Source organism: Muscardinus avellanarius (genome assembly GCF_963383645.1).
Source record: "Muscardinus avellanarius genome assembly, chromosome: 14".
Taxonomy (NCBI): domain Eukaryota; kingdom Metazoa; phylum Chordata; class Mammalia; order Rodentia; family Gliridae; genus Muscardinus; species Muscardinus avellanarius.
In genome coordinates, this window is record NC_137800.1 from 28,102,367 (window position 1) to 28,120,672 (window position 18,306).

The 18,306-nt window shown below is 34.5% G+C and overlaps 1 protein-coding gene across 1 annotated transcript in view; it reads right to left on the reverse strand.

Moving 5' to 3' along the window:
• Nucleotides 1–2,080: 2,080 nt before the first annotated feature.
• VEGFC (vascular endothelial growth factor C) overlaps nt 2,081–18,306 on the reverse strand; it is a gene marked incomplete at both ends in the record, with an annotated part of 107,101 nt that continues 90,875 nt past the window's right edge. The window contains 3 exons of the mRNA XM_080709806.1: nt 2,081–2,192; nt 5,745–6,078; nt 6,386–6,492. Coding sequence (XP_080565932.1) covers nt 2,081–2,192; nt 5,745–6,078; nt 6,386–6,492 — 553 coding nt within the window. The remainder of the gene's footprint in view (nt 2,193–5,744; nt 6,079–6,385; nt 6,493–18,306) is intronic.

Sequence of the window (18,306 nt, forward strand, 5' to 3'; positions counted from 1 at the left end):
TGATCATTTATGCACTAAGAATTTGTCTCCCCATCAGATGGAAAAAGTTTATTTGATTGCAATTTTGCTGCTGTAATTATCCCCAAATTTGTTCTTTTAAAGAACTTCTAAGAAATATACTGTTGTCAGATTTACTCTCCCCTCGTTCTCCCTTTCTTTTCTTAGGTTTGAAAACTGCTCAGACAATATCTTGATTGCTTGGAGATTTCAGAGTAATTTTTACTAAAAAATTGGAAGATAGCCCAAAAATGTGTAATGAGAGTCTTAGAAGACTGATTTATTTGTATGTTCTAATACATGAAAAAGTCTGACTTCATGGACTGGAGGCTAACATACAAAGCCCATAGGGGGTTCCGCTAAATGCTGCTCATGAAGCCAGTTTTAAAGTCAGTACTGAAAATGATCAAGATATTTTGGGGCATTGACCTATTAATTATATATTTTGAAAAAGTAAGTTGATTTATAAAAAAGAAGCATACAGACACTAATAATTTACATTGTAATGATTATTTATATATTCCAATTAAAATGTTCTTGTTATACTAAATTTGGTGCTTTCTAGAAAGTTTTCTTTTCATAACATAAGCAAAACATTTTCTCCTTGAAGGACTAAATATTCATATACAATAGTTATGTTATATCAGTAATTAATCTGTCAACAAGCAAACCTCTTATTTGGTTATGTGGGTAATGTATTTGTTCCAATAAAATATTTTAGTGTGATGCCCTTTTGAAAACTGGAACATACACTTTAATTGTATGGCTGAAATGTTTCCTTTTAACAACTGTGCACATCGAAATATAATTTCCAGTTTATTTTAAATGTTTTGAGTGGGAACATTTTAGTTGATAAAATGTACTCTAGTTAATCAAAAGAAGTTAAATATTTGGATCCGGGCGTGGTGGTGCATGCTTTTAATCCCAGCATTTGGGAGGCAGAGACAGGAGGATCACGGTTCGGCAAAAGCCTCAGCTACTTAGTGAGGCCCTTTGCAACTCAGCGAGACCATGTTTCAAGATAAAGAATAAAAAAATAGAGCTGGGGAAGTCACTAGGAGGTAGAATGCCCCTGGGTTCTACCCCAATACTGCAAAAAGAAAAAAATATATATACATGTATATATATATATATATATATATATATATATGATATATACACATTTGGAAAGATTCTTGATAAAATATTTCAATATATACTGAAGGATTTTTTTGAGCTTCTAGAGATGGAACCCAGGGCCATTCTAATTCTACCTCTGAGCTATACTCCCAGCACTATTTTTTATCCTCCTGTCTCAGCCTTCCAAATGCTGGGATTACAAGTATGTACCACCATGCCTGGCTCTGAAGGATTTTTGTACCAAGAGTTTGAATACTCCCAGAGCACTAAATAATTTTCAATCACATGGACACGCTAAGCAAACTATCTCATCAGATGTTCTGTATGGATTCATTTGTATATAAATGCAAAAGAACCGTGTGCTAAAAGGTTTATAATTATTAAATATATTGAGATGAATTTAAACAAAAGGCAATAGCACACTGCTATCCCTCTGGAAGTTTTCTTTCGAATTTTTTCATAGCAATCAAAATTTGATATCTGGTAAGAGAAAAAGGGTAGGGGGAGAAAAATGTTTTCATGATATCAGGGTTGCTTATATTGTAAGATAATAGTAGACTGAACTTACCAGCTTATAATACAATTTCCATTTTATTTTAAACATACTTTGCATGTTATAAAAATATTGATCACAGTGAGCTTTACCAATTGTTATTGCTATAAAAATGAATGCAGAAAATATTTTTAGTGGAAATAAATTATATAGTCATTATTTTTTTTTTTTCTTTTTTAAAATCACAAGAGAAAAACCTCAGCTGTTTGGTCATTGGCAGAAAACCAGTCCTTAAGAGAGGCATTTTACAGATGAGTCCCAGTCCACCAGTAAAGTTATCCACATGTTTCAGGAACACAGACTTTTGTCTTTGTTACCATGACCCCAGAGGGTCTCTCTGTTCATAGACAGTTGTAATGAGACAACAGTTTTTCATGATAGAAAAACGATGAATTGGGAATGTGTACAATTTTAGTTCATATGTGGTCTTTTCCAATATGAAGGAACACAGCGACATACTTCTTCACTGAATGAAAGTCCGGGCTCACAATGCTTCAGTCGGTTACAGGGTCGTCTGTAACAACTAAGAAAACAAAGAGGAATACATTGGTTGAAGACCATGGAAATGAGTTCATTACGCTACAAATGTACTTAGATATTTTTTCTAATTTTAAGCAAAATGTTACTAATTTCATCATAAAAGCATTTGTAGGTTTATAAGTATGCAAGTTTGTACTTAGAATTACAAAATAAATTTCAGAGAAACAGAAGAACCTTTAGAAAACATGTCTTGCTTGTTGATGTAACAAATGGAAGGATAGGATATTGTAAGCATTAGTTCTTTTGAAGTGGATGAAAGTAACATAAAACAGAAATTTTGGAAGTGAATGTTTAAGGTCTGCTGATTTACTGTGATCCTGTAAGCATGGTAGAATCCACAAGGATCTGAGATTTGTATGGTACCCAGACTTCTGAGCAATTAAACCCAGCAATCTTGGCAGGACCAAAGTTTTAGAAGCAGCCCCACCCTCACTCTTGTGTGTCTTCTTGGCAGCTGGCTGCATGATGGTGGCTAACTCTCTCTTCTCCACCTGGGTTCCATGTGAAAGAGATCTGTCTGGAGCAAAGGAAGGAGGGGGCAATACTCATCATTGGGGACCTCTCTGCTTCCACACTAGACTTTCTATGACTAGTAGTAGTGGGAGGACAAACCACCAATCCATGAATCTATAGGCCACCCTGTTGCTCCAAAGGATTGACACCATGTAATTTTAGAGTGTGGGTCTGCCTACCATGTGGAATGAGTATACAAGGAAAGGTGCAAGATGACTTGAGGTGGAATCAAAAGTTCACTAGAAAAACCCCATACGTGTTTTTTTTTTTTTAATTCCATCTTGTTTGCTTGAGAAAATAACACACACACACACATAGACACACACACACACACACACATAGACACACACACACACACATATATATACAATGTACATATAACATATATATTGGTGATACTGGGGTTCCTGGAAACCCTTCTACCTCTGGGCTACACTCCCAGACCTATTTTTTATATTTTTATTTTGGAACAGGGTCTATTAAGCCAGCAAGGCTGGCTTCAAACCTGCACGATCCTCCTGTCTCTGCCTCCCAAGCACGGGGATTACAAGCGTGCACCACCATGCCCGGTGAAAGCCTATACATATGTGTGTATATATATAGCTTTTAAAATGTTAAATACAAATTTATAATGATAAGACCACTGGTATTCCTTTACCAAAATGGGATACAATTCTTAATCATCAGTGAAAGTGGCTGATTAAGACACTGGACAAGATAATATATTTTCTGCTCTTTATACTTCTGGAATAAATATTAAGAGAAAATAAAAGAACCCATATTATGAAAATATTAAATTTTCTCTTTTTATTCATTGGATCTAAAAACCTGAAATGATACACACTTAGATGAATGATCTTATGAAGAGTTGCAGTACATAGAAAGTCTGTTTGTTAAAAGAAATACAATGATGAAAATCTTTTTTACTAAGTTAATATAAAAAATGTAAAAAAATATGAAGGTTGGTCAGTCTGTATGTAGATATAAAATATCAGGTTTTTAATATGTACTAGACACACTCAAAGACTCAATATAAAAATCATTTAGTATGGTTAAATAAGATATAGATCTATGTCCTGGATATAGTATTATATTTTTGAAATACCCTTTGGTAATTAGAGTAGGAACATGGAAGTAATTTTGGAATATAATTATTGCTCAAAATATTTGAAATGAAAAAATATAAAAATTCCTATAAGTTATTCTATAATAATAAGGGAAGAGAAAATATAATCAATGATATACCTGAATTCATTAAAACTTCTTAATGCAGTAGCCAAAATGCTAATTTAGATAGATCTTCTGAAATATAAGTTAAAATCAGAGCACAAAACCCTTGAGAATCAAAAAGATAGACTCTATGTGGTAAGAAAAAATAAGGATGGACATCAATGAGGCTACCAAATTGTAAATAAATTTAACATAAAGTTTTATCTGTTGAAAAGGCCATTATCTACTGATACTTAAAGAGCAAATGGAAGAAGAGAATCCAGTGAAAATAGTATATTTTAAAAATGGTCCCAAACGTTAGTAGAATGTCAAAAAAATATAATCTTACGTTAGACAAAGAGGTGCGCTTAAAGAAAAAGGAGACAGAATGGGCAGGACTACTAAAGCAACTCAGAGGCTACCGGGAGGTTAGCCGAATCTGAAACAGAGAACACGTGCCACACTTGGGTTGGTTGAATAAATGGAAGATAAAAGAAGCAAAGGCCAATGCTACATGCTCTGTTTCTGAGATGATTAAAGAGGACACTCAGCCATAAAAAACAAAACACAATTGCATCATTTACAGGGAAATGGATGGAAATGGAGGACATTATGCTAAGTGAGATTAGTCAGTCACAAAAAATAAGAAGTCGGGTGATTTCCCTAATATGCGAAAGCTAAGTAGAAATGGGTAACAGGAGAAAAAGGAGATCCTATAGAGGAGGCAATAAGGCAAACTAACTGAGGGGATGGGAGGGGGGAAGAAAGTAACTCTATAAAGCACATAATGTACTTATTCATATGGTAGTCAACCCCTAAACCAAGCATGAGAGGGAGGGATGGGCAGGGAGTGGAGTAGGGATTGGGTTGGGGCTAACTGGGTGATGTGTGCATAAATGCACACAAGATGTTTTATCCCATTATGATGTATGGATACAGTGCACCAATAAAAAAAATTTAAGAAAAAGAGGACAGAGCTTGGTTTCTAAAGTATGTTCAGTATCACAGCAAGGTGCTAATAAAATAGAAGAAATTGGGGATGTTTGATAAACTGAGGGAAAAAAGAGTTGAAGATATTAAAATTATGGAAGCAGAAGGCATAAACCAATGGGGCAATGCTGAAGAAATGTGGAATAAAATGTCGAAATCCATGAACATGGCTTAAATAGTAATTCATATTTTATGAGGTTAAAATGGAATAAATTTAGAGATAACACTGAGAGTCCTTGAGTCCAATACTCTCCTTTCTTTTGATCAAGAGAACAACACTAAAGCTTGAGAAAGGAGTATCGAGTAACCTCTAGTAACAATATTGATTTATTTCTTGAATTCCAATAAATACCTAGTGTAAATATTTTCATTTCTAGAAAAAAATCTATATTAAGTGGTACTACTATATTCTTTATTTGTAAGTTTTGCATTAAAACCGACTGCACTTAGAATGGTTTGTCATAAATTAGATGTGAAAGTAACAAATTTCAGTGAGTACAGATGTAGACTAGATATATTTTGAAAATAATACACAAGCCCCCTAACTCATATTGAACACCACTATCTTAGCCTCTGAGTAAGGATTTAGCATGTACGCTGAGTTTGAATATAGTTTTGTTCCCAGTGATCCTGTCTTGCTTTTGAGGGACTAAACTCAGTCTCATGACAGTTTAGCATTGGTTAAAAGTAAAAATTTGTCTTCCAGCAATTATTGGTTTCATTCTAATAAGCAACTGCTCATTTGGTTAAGAAAATCTGGATATGGTTGAGAACACTGTATTTATATCGAGGGAAGTGAATGCTATTTATCAGGACCTCTTACCTGCATGTCTGATGTTGGAACTTCTTTCCTTTTAAGAAGCATTTTTGCGGATTTTCTGTACATTCACAGGCACATTTTCCAGGATTTAGGGGTTGGTTTCGTGGGCAGGTTCTTTTACATACACACTGGCATGTGTCCTCATCAAATTCTCTGTTGGCCCCACATGAGTGGGGGAAGAGTTTGTTTTTACAGACACACTGGCATGAGTTTCTGTCTAGTTCTTTGTGGGGTCCGCAGCTGGAAGGACGAAGGCCCCCTCTGCAGATACACTGACAGGTCTCTTCATCCAGCTCCTTGTTGGGACCACAGATGTCATGGAGGCCATCCGTTGAGTCTAGACAAACACAGGCAGGACATCTTCACTGTACCTAACTCGGTTCTAGGTGTGGTGTGAGACAGTGACATGTGTTTAAAAGCATCCTTCTTTCTATGTTTTTCATTAAACGGATGTGTATAAACATGGGCATGTTATTTTACAAAGAAGCTAAAAATAATAATACCAATATGGAGTAGAAAATGTCCTGCTTTACAGTCTCTCATTTCAAAGAATGATGATCTGAATATCATTCAGAAGGCTTAAGCTAATTAAAGAATGTTAATCAAAATATAGGCCTTATATAGACTAATTATATTCTACTTACCGTCCTCAGCATTCGAGGTAAAAATAAAATCTTGCTGAGCCAGACATCTGCAGATGTGATTATTCCAAACATAATTTGTGGGGCAAGTCATGTTGGCTTCCTGACACCTTTGGAAGAGAAAGAATAGGTTAAAAGATGGTGTGGCGAGGACATAGAAAGACCCTCACTTTCTCAGGTAAGTTTTACAGGCCCCTACATGCTTTGAAATTCAAAAAGATCTTTGAAAGGAAATATGACTGTTACTCTCAAAACTATCCCTAATTCCCACCTGCTGTCAAATTCTAAAACTGTTAGTTGTATGGTCTTAAATGACCCTAGACTTTTATCTTTTTAAGGTAGATACACTTATTTGCATAAATTCATAGTTTTTTAACTTGTGAAAAAATGTGAGAACTTTTATCTTGAATTTTACTTCTTCCAATGAACAATATATTATGGGTATATTTCATTGTCATTTCATAAGGTCTGTTCCATTAATTTTTGTGGCTGCATAATATCTTATGAATAGGATGTCCAATTATTTATTTTATTAATCTCTTATGCTAACTAAGTCATTTCAAATTTTTGGTTGACTCAAATAATGCTTCAGGTATGGTAACATCTATACTGACTTATTACTGAAGCATAGATTCCTACAGATGTAAAGTCTCTCTTTGTGCCAAATTTCCAGTCTCCATTCCACCAAAAACTAACTTCCTTCCTTCCTTCCTTCCTTCCTTCCTTCCTTCCTTCCTTCCTTCCTTCCTCCCTCCCTCCCTCCCTCTCATTCATCTCATTCCTTCCCTCTCCATTCCTCCTTCCTCTCTTCTCTCTTATCTTTCTTATTTTTCTTTTTGCTTACTAAAAATTACGAACAAATGGGCTTCAATCAAGTCCACCAGTCACTCCCTTGATGCTCTATGTATCCCACTATTGGCCAACTGTAGCCCCTTTGGATTGGTGCCTATATGATATGAGCCCTTTAGCTAGACAGCTTCTCTGTTCTCCAGGATCAACAACTATTACAACCTCATTTTCTCCTCCACACCCAGAATCAACCATTCATTTAAGGAGAACTTACTATTTTTTGAAAATGGCATTTAGAGGCTATCAATGGAGATCAGGTGTGTTCTTGCCATTAAACTACACCAGCTCTAGTACTTTTCAGAAGGCAGATCTAGGAAATGCAGGTCTATTCCTCAGAATGTTTCCCTAGTGTATGTTCAGTAGAGTCTTGGCTTTTATATCATAGCTTATAAAGCATATATAAACCTCTTGCTGCTTCACCTGTCATAGATTTTGGTATAGACATCAAATAGAAATATGTGTTTATGTCTTTCATCTCTTTCAACACAGTATCATAAACAACATTATGTGGTGGAAGCATGCTAAGTTACACTGAAACAAGGATCACATGTGGGCATCTTAAAAAGTGCACCAAGGAGTGTAAACATACAGACCATGTGCTTTGACTGCTAATTAAAGTTCTGCAGTCATATTCAATGTGATAATACCCCTTACTTAAAAAAATAGCCTGATATACCTTATAGCACCAGAGAAAGGGATTCGTTGACAGAATAAGCAAATCTGCATTTTGCAACCGTGTCTTCTTTCTGTTTAAACTCCACTTCTTAGAACTTAACAAGGATCTCCTGTCCAGCAGTTCCGAGACCCAGAGAATCACTTTCCACTCCTCTCAGTGTGACGGTGTGTCTGTAACTGTTCCCTAGGCCTGCATCCCTTCATCCACACCATCAGCTCCAGCAAAATGGCAATGCCTGCTTTACCCCTTATCCCCACTTCCCTCCTTGACTTTCTTCAAGGGTCATGTCTCCTTTGCTTTGATAAAAAAAAGTCCATTATAGGGCATTGTCTTGAATTTGTTTTATTGCTGTGTGTTATTTGCTATACAGCATAATAAACTAATAGATTCTCAACAACATGCACACATTCTACATAAGTACATATAAAAGCAATTGTGTTTTAAAAACAGTAGGGACTGTGTTTTAAAAACAGTAGGGACTGCTAGGTGACCAGTTTACTTTTCCATAGATATTATTACTTAGGTTATTTTGTAGGAAATCTACTATGTTTGGAGATTACCTATGATTCATTATAACTTTTCCCATATACAATAAAAATAAATGTGCTCACAATGTAATTTTAGAAATATATTATTGATTTAAAGCAAGAAAGTCCTGTACACATTTTTTGGGATAAAAGTTCAGTTTGTTATTTCCAACCCTAATTTATCATGACTGTACTGCTTTGATTTCACACTAAAAATTTTATTGAAATCTTTGCTTCTAACAATCTTCAAATATACATTTATGTGTATTATACATATATTTTTGCCTTTTTCTTAATTTTAATTATGAAAATGTAAAATATTTGAATGATTATCAGAGTTAAGACTACAAGAAAATATGTACTCAGAAAACCTCATTTTGGTTTCTATCCTGAGCATGCTGTTCCTAGTCTTAGTTTTTTTTATATATGTCTTAAGTATTTCTTTTCCTAAAAGAAAAAAAGTATGGCTATCTGTATACATTTTTCACTCTTTTCCCAAGATAATATTTATATATACTCTTTTAAACTTTGTTCTTTACTTAATACTATGTAGATAATGTTACACCTTTCTTATAATTTCAGGTAATTCCAAGGTCAAGTCCTCACTCATTACATGATATTGTCATTATTGTCTGGGTCAATCGCCAACATACATTGATCCAGATAAAATTACAGAGCATTTGTCAACTTTCAAAAACAATATCATTAGTTTAAAGTGTGTATCCTATCACACTTTAGCATCCTTCCATAAAATATGATGCAACTTATGTTTGGTTGTATAGTAGTAATTCAATTAATCCTGGCTGCATGGAACTCATATTGTTTTTCCTATTAATGGTGGGAAATCTATTTTGGTCATGTTGTCTCCCTGTTGGCCTGTGTCTGGTTTAAGTAACACACTGCCACACTGGCTTTATGTGAACACAGTATTGTGGTGGTGGTTAGCAGCAAGACATGTTTTATGTTGCCAATATGTAATTTTTACTACCCCTGCTGTAGCCAGTGTTTTTCCAGCTTCTGGTTGCAAACTATTAGTGCATTGTGAAATCAATTATAGGAGTCAAGAAATACATTTTCTAATGTAATAGGGTACTGTATAATAAAATGGAAATTACTAGAGTGTATGTGGTAAAGTTATTCTCTGCAATTCTGTTTCAATTACACACAAACATAAATGTGCATATGCAAACCCTCATATAACCTCAGAGTCTGCTACATATGTGGTATGTGGGTGTGTGTATGCTTATTGATTGCTACATATGTGTATATACATATATACATATATTTATAGACACATATATGTAGTGCTAGTGTAAAAAATTGACAAAAGGTAGATCTAAGCTATTTATTATTATTTTTATTTTTTGGTACTGGGGATTGAACCCAGGAGCATGGGGCTACAAACCCAGCCCTACTTTTGATTCTTTATTTTATATTACTCTTTTTTTCTTTCTTTTTTGGTGTTTTTTTTTTTTTTTTTTTTTTTTTTTTTGGTGGCACTGGGGTTCCTGGAAACCCTTCTACCTCCAGGCTACACTCCCAGACCCATTTTTTATATTTTTATTTGGAAACAGGGTCTTTTAAGCCAGCAAGGCTGGCTTTGATCCTGTGTGATCCTCCTGTTTCTGCCTCCCAAGCGCGGGGATTACAAGCGTGCACCACTATGCCCAGCTTGTTCTTTATTTTTTGAAACAGGGTTTCATTAAGTTGGCATAAATATGAAAACAAAACAATATTTGCCTCATATAGTCAGAAAAAATAGTTTTATCTTTAAAATTTCAACATCTTTGAAAATAAAAATTAAAAAGTATAAATATTATATGTAAAAGTAAATGTAGGAACCTATTTCTAAACTTAATTTAAATCTTAAGAAAAATATGACTTTAGTGGGTTTGCCAAAAATAAGAAAATATTACTTATCATTATCAGCACATATTTTAATGTTGAAATATAAAATCCTACTAGATACTACTGAATTAAAAGAGCATATATTTGAATAGAAAGCATTTTCATAATTTCCAAATGAAGTTCTCTGCCTCCCAAGCAAGTAGCAAGTTCTTAACCTTATAAAGCTTCTCATACTAAAAAAAGGAAGCCAAAATTTCTAAAATAGTGTTATTTTAAAATGAAAGGAAATGTTGTTATGGTGGGCAGCAAGTTTAGCACAATGTGCTTATCGCCTGCACACTTTAAATTCCAAAGCATTTTCATGCTATTTAAATTTCTATTCAAGAGAAATTATTCCTGTGTGCATACTTATTAAACAATTTTATAAATAAGTTGCTTTGTCTACATATTTATAAAGCACACTGATTCAAAGACACATTTTATTCACAGAGCAGAGGGCTGCATAGTTATTTGTATGGTAAATCTATGGTGAAAATCAAGAAAGGATATAAACTTTTTTACTCCCTGCCCCAAATAAAACCACAACCTTGTTATTTTTATGTTACATTTATAAGAATTATTTTAAAACTCTATTTGAATTTGGTCTGTTAGCTATTGGTTTTGCTAATTCAAATCAGAAGACAAGAATTTAAAGGCATATGCCTTTCTCAATATATAGCAATGCATTCAATGATAGAATCACTCTTATTCTGCCCTATAGTTCTCCTTTGAAAAGTGTAAAAAGTTAAACTTGCTTCAAATATTGTTAGATTATAAATGTTGAGTAATAATTAACTCTTACACTTTGAAAATTGTAGCAGGCTATTTTGTGCACGCTATTTTTATGATCCTTCTATCTTCTCTTTTTCTCATTGGGTTTTTTATATACTTGGAGATTCCTTGACTCCCCTAATTCATATTTAAAGAACCAAAACACATTACTACCAATTTTTGGCATTAGTTAAAACTGAGCTGAAATGTTACTCTTTTATATAAAAAACTCCAAACTTCTTTGGGGTGATGGAGATGGAATCCACTGATATTTTACCTCCTCTGAGCTACATCCCGAAACCCCTTTCATTTTTAATTTTGAAACAGGCTCTCACTAAGTTACAGCACGCTGGCCTTGAATTATCAATCTTGCCTCTGGCTCCAAAGTACTGGAGTTACACATATACCACAACATCCAGCTAAAGAAGTATAATATTTATAATAGATTTTCTTTGTAAATTAATCACATAAATATACTCTTTTATTGAAGTATAACTAATAAGACTGCATAAACAAAGCGATGTTTTTGTGTGCATGCACAGTGTGAAATTACCACCATGACCAAGATAATTAATATACCAATCACCTTGCCTATTTACCCTTCTAAATTTTTTAGGGGGATGAGAACAATAAGTGGCATACTGCAAATTTTAGTTTGTTATTATCAATATGTTATATCAATAACATACATCAATATGTTATTATTACCTAGAGTTACCATCTGAAGTGACGAGTCTCCAGAACTTACTACTCCTCTTTAGCTAATGCATGCTTCTACTCTGACCACTATCTCCCCATTCCCCCCATTTCCAAGCCCCTGGTAACCACTATTTTATTCTCTTTCCTCTGAAGAAAAACAATCAGTTCCACTTTTTCAAATTTCCCATATAAAATAAATCAAGCAATACTGGTCTTTCTGTGTCTCATTTATTTCATGTAGCATAGACTCCTCTGCATTCATCTATGTTGCCTTTAATGGAAAGATCTTTGGAATATTATGTCTCATGCCTATATTCCACACTTATGTTCCTTGAGTAGCTATCCTAGCCTAAGTCTTGTAAAATATGGATGTGATTCATAAACATTAGTAAAAACCCATGTCAGAAGTCAGGTACTATGAGCATTCATGTGCTCCTTCCGGGCATCTTCATATCGACTTAATGGGATATATCTGATAAGCTGTTTTGTAGTCTAGCAAGAAAAAACTTAGGGTACCCTGACTACATTAATAATTTTGATAAACATCAAAATAAAATTTTGATTTCTTAAATGCCAACTATTGATGTTATCTCAACTTCAAACCTATAATTATTTTATGCAAGAATATAGATCCAGAACCTTCTTGCTCAAGATTGCTGTCTGAATAGAAGCTGGGAGGGCACCTATTTTCATAACTGTCAAAGATACAGAGCTCTGGTTAAAATGATTCAACCGTTTTAATCAAACATCCTGAAATGCTTTGCTCATTCTGAGTGTGTTATACATGACTCTTTGACACATTTTTTTTGTCTACACCAATGTTAATTTTGCTTTTATTTTTACAATGGTGGCTAACAGTGCATGGAAAATGGTTAAGTAAAAGTAGCCTTTAGCTTGGGGAGTTTAATTTAGGTAGGTCAGTGGTAAAGTGTGTGCTCTATCAATTTTCAGCACCCAACAAAATGAAACAAAACAAAACAAAAACTAAAAAGACAAAAATGAACCTGGCCTTTATCTTCAATGTCATTAAGTTACTTTTTCAGTGCTATGCATAGAAATCAGAAATACAATTCATCTTAAGGTTCTGAATAAATTGTTTAAGATTAAAAAGGCGCATGTGTAACAGAAACATATCTAAATAAAATACATGCATGTATCTTATTTTGCACTAAATTTTATTGATTTCATGTGAGCTCGTGCTTATATCTGTTTATGCTGCTGACAGTCTGTGTCCCATTAGTTTACTGACAGAAGGAATGGCAAACTAGTTGGAATTATTAGGACGTATAAAGGTAGAACTAAAATTTCTATGGCTTTAGAATTTTTACTACAGTTAGTATTAAAAACATTAATGTATAGGTTACATTATATATAATATATAAGTATTAATATATATATAAATATGCATATATTGTATATATTTACATTAGTTTAAAAAAGTGGATTGACATAGTTAATTATTTCCTTTGTGTGTGTGTGTGTGTGTGTGTGTGTGTGTGTGTGTGTGTGTGTGTATATATATATATTTTTTTTTTCATACTGGGGATGGAACCCAGGGGCATTCTATCTCTGAGCTACACTCCCAGCCCTATTTTTTATTCTTTATTTTGAAACTGGGTTTCACTGAGTTACAAAGAGCCTCACTAAGTAGCTGAGGCTGTCCAAGAACCATGATCCTCCTGTCTCAGCCTTTCAAATTCTGGGATTACAAGTGTGAGCCAACACGTCTGGCCTGTATATTTCTAAATGACTTATTTATTTAATTTTGGTGGTACTGGGGTTCCTGGAAACCCTTCTACCTCCAGGCTACCCTCCCAGACCTATTTTATTTTTAATTTTTTTTATTTGGAAGCAGAAGGCTGGCTTCGAACTTGCGCCATCCTCCTGTCTCCACCTCCCAAGCATAGCATATGCCACCACGCCTGGCCTAAATGACTATTATAAAAAAGGAAGCTAGGCATGCTTGTAATACCAGCATTTGGAAGGCTGAGACAGGAAGACTGCGGGTTATGGGGAGCCTCAGCTATTTAGTGAGGCCCTTTGCAACTCAGCGAGACCCTCTTTTAAAATAAAGAATAAAAATATAAGGCTGGATGCCCCTGGGTTTCATCCCCAGTACTGAAAAATCAGGGAAACTCCGAGCTGGGGAGTCCAAGAGGATAAACATGGGAATTCTCTGTTCTTTCTATACAATTTTCCCAATTTTTATGAAGAACTAAAACTGCCATAAACGTCTACTAAAATATTTAGAAAATTATTGATATTATATCTAATCATATTTATTAAAATAACTTAAGTAACTGTTATTCTCTGTGTGTGGTGCTTGGGATTAAATCCAGAGGCATCCTACCTCTGAGCTACACCCTCTGTCATTTGACTTATTTTTTGGGAACAGAGCCCTGCTAAGTTGCTGAGGCTGACTTTGAGCCTTCGATACTCCTGTTTTAGCCTCCCAAGTACTGAGATTGCAGCATGTGCCACCACAACCAGCTGCTAACATTAAGCTTTACAAGGACCTTTGATCTAAAAAATCCTTCCTCTGGGAAATATCACAGACATAGTCTTAATGTAGAGGATGTACTAATGTAGTATTCTCAACTCTATGTATTTTGCTGTTGTTTCTCCCAGTCAATCAGAAAGGCACAGGAATATTGTAGTTTTAATGATTATCTTTTAGAAAGTAGAAACAGGAGAGTCCAAATATAGGCATACCACATAACATAAAATAATATTTTAGAGCCTTAAATACCTTGCCTGAGTTCCATTGGTATATTTACTCCTACCAATAAGTGCCCATTTGAAAATTTATGACACTATTTACATAATAAGCTTTGCAGGAAAGAGGATGAACAGGTACATGGATTAAGATTTAAAAATAACTACATACAGACATATGGGTTTTAAACTTGCAATGAGGATATTTTCAGAACAGAATAAAAATCAAGTTTAAAATGCCAGAAGAAAAACAGTATCTGATTAACTGGTATAAGCCTGCATTCTGATTTAATTGGCAGTTATGATATTTCTACATTTGTGTTCTGATATGGTTCAGTAAATTAATTTTATTATACTATTCTGTTTATTTCTATTTTAATAAAAACAAAAGGGAGAAAATGAAAAATTAAAATTAGAAAAAAAAACTTTAAAATTGAAGCTTCTAAGCATGTGGACAGAGAATCTGTTCCATATTAACAATCCAAAGACGTTGAATAATCAAGTTCAAATCAAAGGTTGCCTGGGCTATAAATCCACTCTCCTCCTTGGGAAAGAGATGAACTCTCACAGGAATGAAATTTTCCTTAAACCTCAGTAAGTGTCACTTCTTATAAATAACTATGCTTTACTTAATATTTTAATAAATAGTGTCAACATTTTCATTAAAAATGGAAAACAGCAAACATAAACACAAATATTAGCCTTTGGGCTAGATTTACCCATTCTTCTCATCTTTCTTCAATCTTTGTTTTTTTCCTTTATAACCAATATCACTGTCCCCCCTAAAACTGACATAGCCTCTTTATCAAGTTGAAATAAGGCACATTTTCTATTTTTGTCATACATGAAAAACAATTCAAGCCTCAGCTACACTGAACTGTGCCTGATCATTCCTTTGTCCACAAATCTTCCTATGTTCCCCAGCATAGGAACAAGCTAGAAGTCTTTAGGCCTGAGTTCTCAGCCCCAGAAGCATAGCCTGAGTCTTTTCTTACTTAACACCTTATTGGTATCACAGATTAAAAACCCAATCAGACTATTCTGTTCTATTAATTGTCCTTCAAATGTGTTTTTTTTATATCTTTAGGGACATTGTCCATGTTAACCAATTAACTAACCTATAAATTTACCACTATTAATTTCAAGGCAAGATTCCCTACATGATTAAGAATCTCTCTCTTCTCCTTTCTTCTCTCTTCTCTCTCTTCTTTAATCATACTTTCTTTGCTAAACTCTGGTATATTGACTTTCTTAGCATATACTATCATGGCAAAAAATTAAAACTTGTTTCTTTATTTAATGCAATATTAATAGCTATTAAGGAAAAAAGTAGGCCTACAAGTAGCAAAATGATTTCAGCTGTGAAACATAATGCCAAGAGGAAAAAAAAAAGGATGTCAGAATTTAACGTGTACTTTTAAACATTCAAATTCATGCTATTTGGCACCCTGTGGTAAGTAGTATATCATGTGCCATCAACATATGTAAGCAAGAATGAGTATAAGTTCAGACAGTGGTTACTTCTGAAAAGGGACTGCAAAGAAAAAGAAAAACTAGGGCTTTGGGACATATGTTAAATAAATATGACAAAATGTTTGTTAAATTTCAAATTGGGGTAAAGAGGTGCTTTTCTCCTCTTTCCTATATGTTTGATTTTTCAACCTAAATAAGTTAAAATGCAATTATGATCACACTCAAAAGAGTGGAATATATCTAAACAGTTTCAATTCTTGCTTTGCAATTTGTTTTCATTGTGTGATGTTGGGGACATTTATTTAGTCCCTCTGATTTAATTCTTCACATGTAAATAGGGATCTTCTCTCTACCAACCTGTTGGTTTCTCTCCCTCTTTCCCAAATTACATTCTCCCATGCTGCACCTAGTACACGGCAAGCTATTAATGAAGAAACAGACGATCTTCATTCCATGCCTTTCGGCTAATAGAGATAGTTTTGATCATTCTTAAACTCTTCTAATTTTTAACCCATCTTACCAGTTCCTTCTTCCTTGAACTTCCAACTTCCTGTCTCAGCTGTCTGTTATAATATCTTTTTTCCCCAGTCTTTATACTAACTGTTCGTTTTCTCCTGCACAGAGTACTATATATGTAAAAACTCAATTCTCCCTTTCAAACTGGTTCTTCCTGTGAGTAATATTCCCTGTCTTGTTGAATATCATCCATAGTATTTTATCTGCACCTTCTGCCTTTTCATTATCTCCCACATGCTTTATTATATTTCCAATGTCTTTTCCATTGCTTTTCTTTCCATTCCCAATTCTACTGCCTTGGCCCATGTCTTTATTACTTCTCCTCTGGATTATTTCAAGAGCTGCTTCTCCAATATTTCAACTTTCCGTTTTGTTCTCTCTAATCCATATATTATGTTGCCACCATGCTGTTATTTCTAAAATACAAAACTGTACTTGCCACACTGCAACATGTATATTTTGATGGCTCTCAAAAGAATCTAAAAGAAGGTGCATCCTTGGTGTGGCATATGAGAGCCTGATACCTCTTCAGACTCATGTACGTACTCACCAGCTTACTCTACTAGACTCAGAACACTTCCTCTACCACTCTGATTCCAGTTAGACAATTACCTGGCTGTATTTCATAAAGATGTAAATAAGTAGTCCTAACTTTGAAAAGCAATGTTTGTGTCTTCCTCTTCACAATGACTGTCAAGAGTGTAGGATGGAGCAGATTTAGGATTTGGCCACATCTGAATGAAACTTCAAATACCATATAAAGGAGTTCTGGGGAACCTGTCCCCCTCACTAGAAATCACCAGATCCTTAAAGATTTGACTTAAGGCCTTAAATCTTTTTTGACATAATGATTTTTACAAAATCTATAAATAACTTCAAAATCATAGTTTATGTAAGTGGGGTTTTGTGGTGCACACTTGTAATCTCAGTATTTGGGAGACTGAGACAGGAGGATCACAGGTTTAAGGCCAGCCTCATAAAATTAGTGAGACTTGCCGGGCGTGGTGGCGCAGGCTTGAAATCCCCGCTTGGGAGGCGGAGACAGGAGGATCGCGCTGGTTCGGAGCCAGCCTCGCTAGTTTAAGAGACCCTGTTTCCAAATAAAAAATATAAAATAGGTCTGGGAGTGTAGCCCGGAGATAGAAGGGTTTCCAGGAACCCTAGTACCGCAAAAAAAAAAAATAAATAAATAAAAAATAAAAAAAAATAGTGAGACTCTTAGCAACCTAGGAAGACTGTTTAAAAACAAAATATTAAAAGGGCTGGGATATATCTCAGAGGTAGAACACCCCTGGGGTATTTGCCTTTTCCTCCTGGCCTTTTTAAAAATCAAATTTATTAGACAATAATTTGAATTTAAAATTCATTGTTGTCTTATAAACTGATGTACCCTTATAACCACCACCCCGTCATCTCCAAATGTTCCCTTCACCTTCTAGTCTATCAACACTGTCCCCATCCTTAAGTATCTATTGAGCTGCTTCCTCTCAAAGTAATATATTTGCCTTTTCTAGGGTTTCATGGGCATTAACTCACTCAGCACGTACTCTTTGTCTGCCTTATTTCACTAGCTTAATGTTTTTGAGATCCATTCAGGTTGTTGTTAAAGTCATATGTGAGAGGTTCTGACATGTGCCCACTGCTGTTACTGGCTGCCACAGGCTGCCTTGTGGATATGACTGATTCTGGATTCTTGGTGGTTTTAAGCATAACTTAAATTTTAAAAATTATATTTAAATAGTTTATATTTTATTATTAATCTACAAAAGTTATTCATAGTCATTATTTCAAGTGCTGAAAAGAAAACGTCG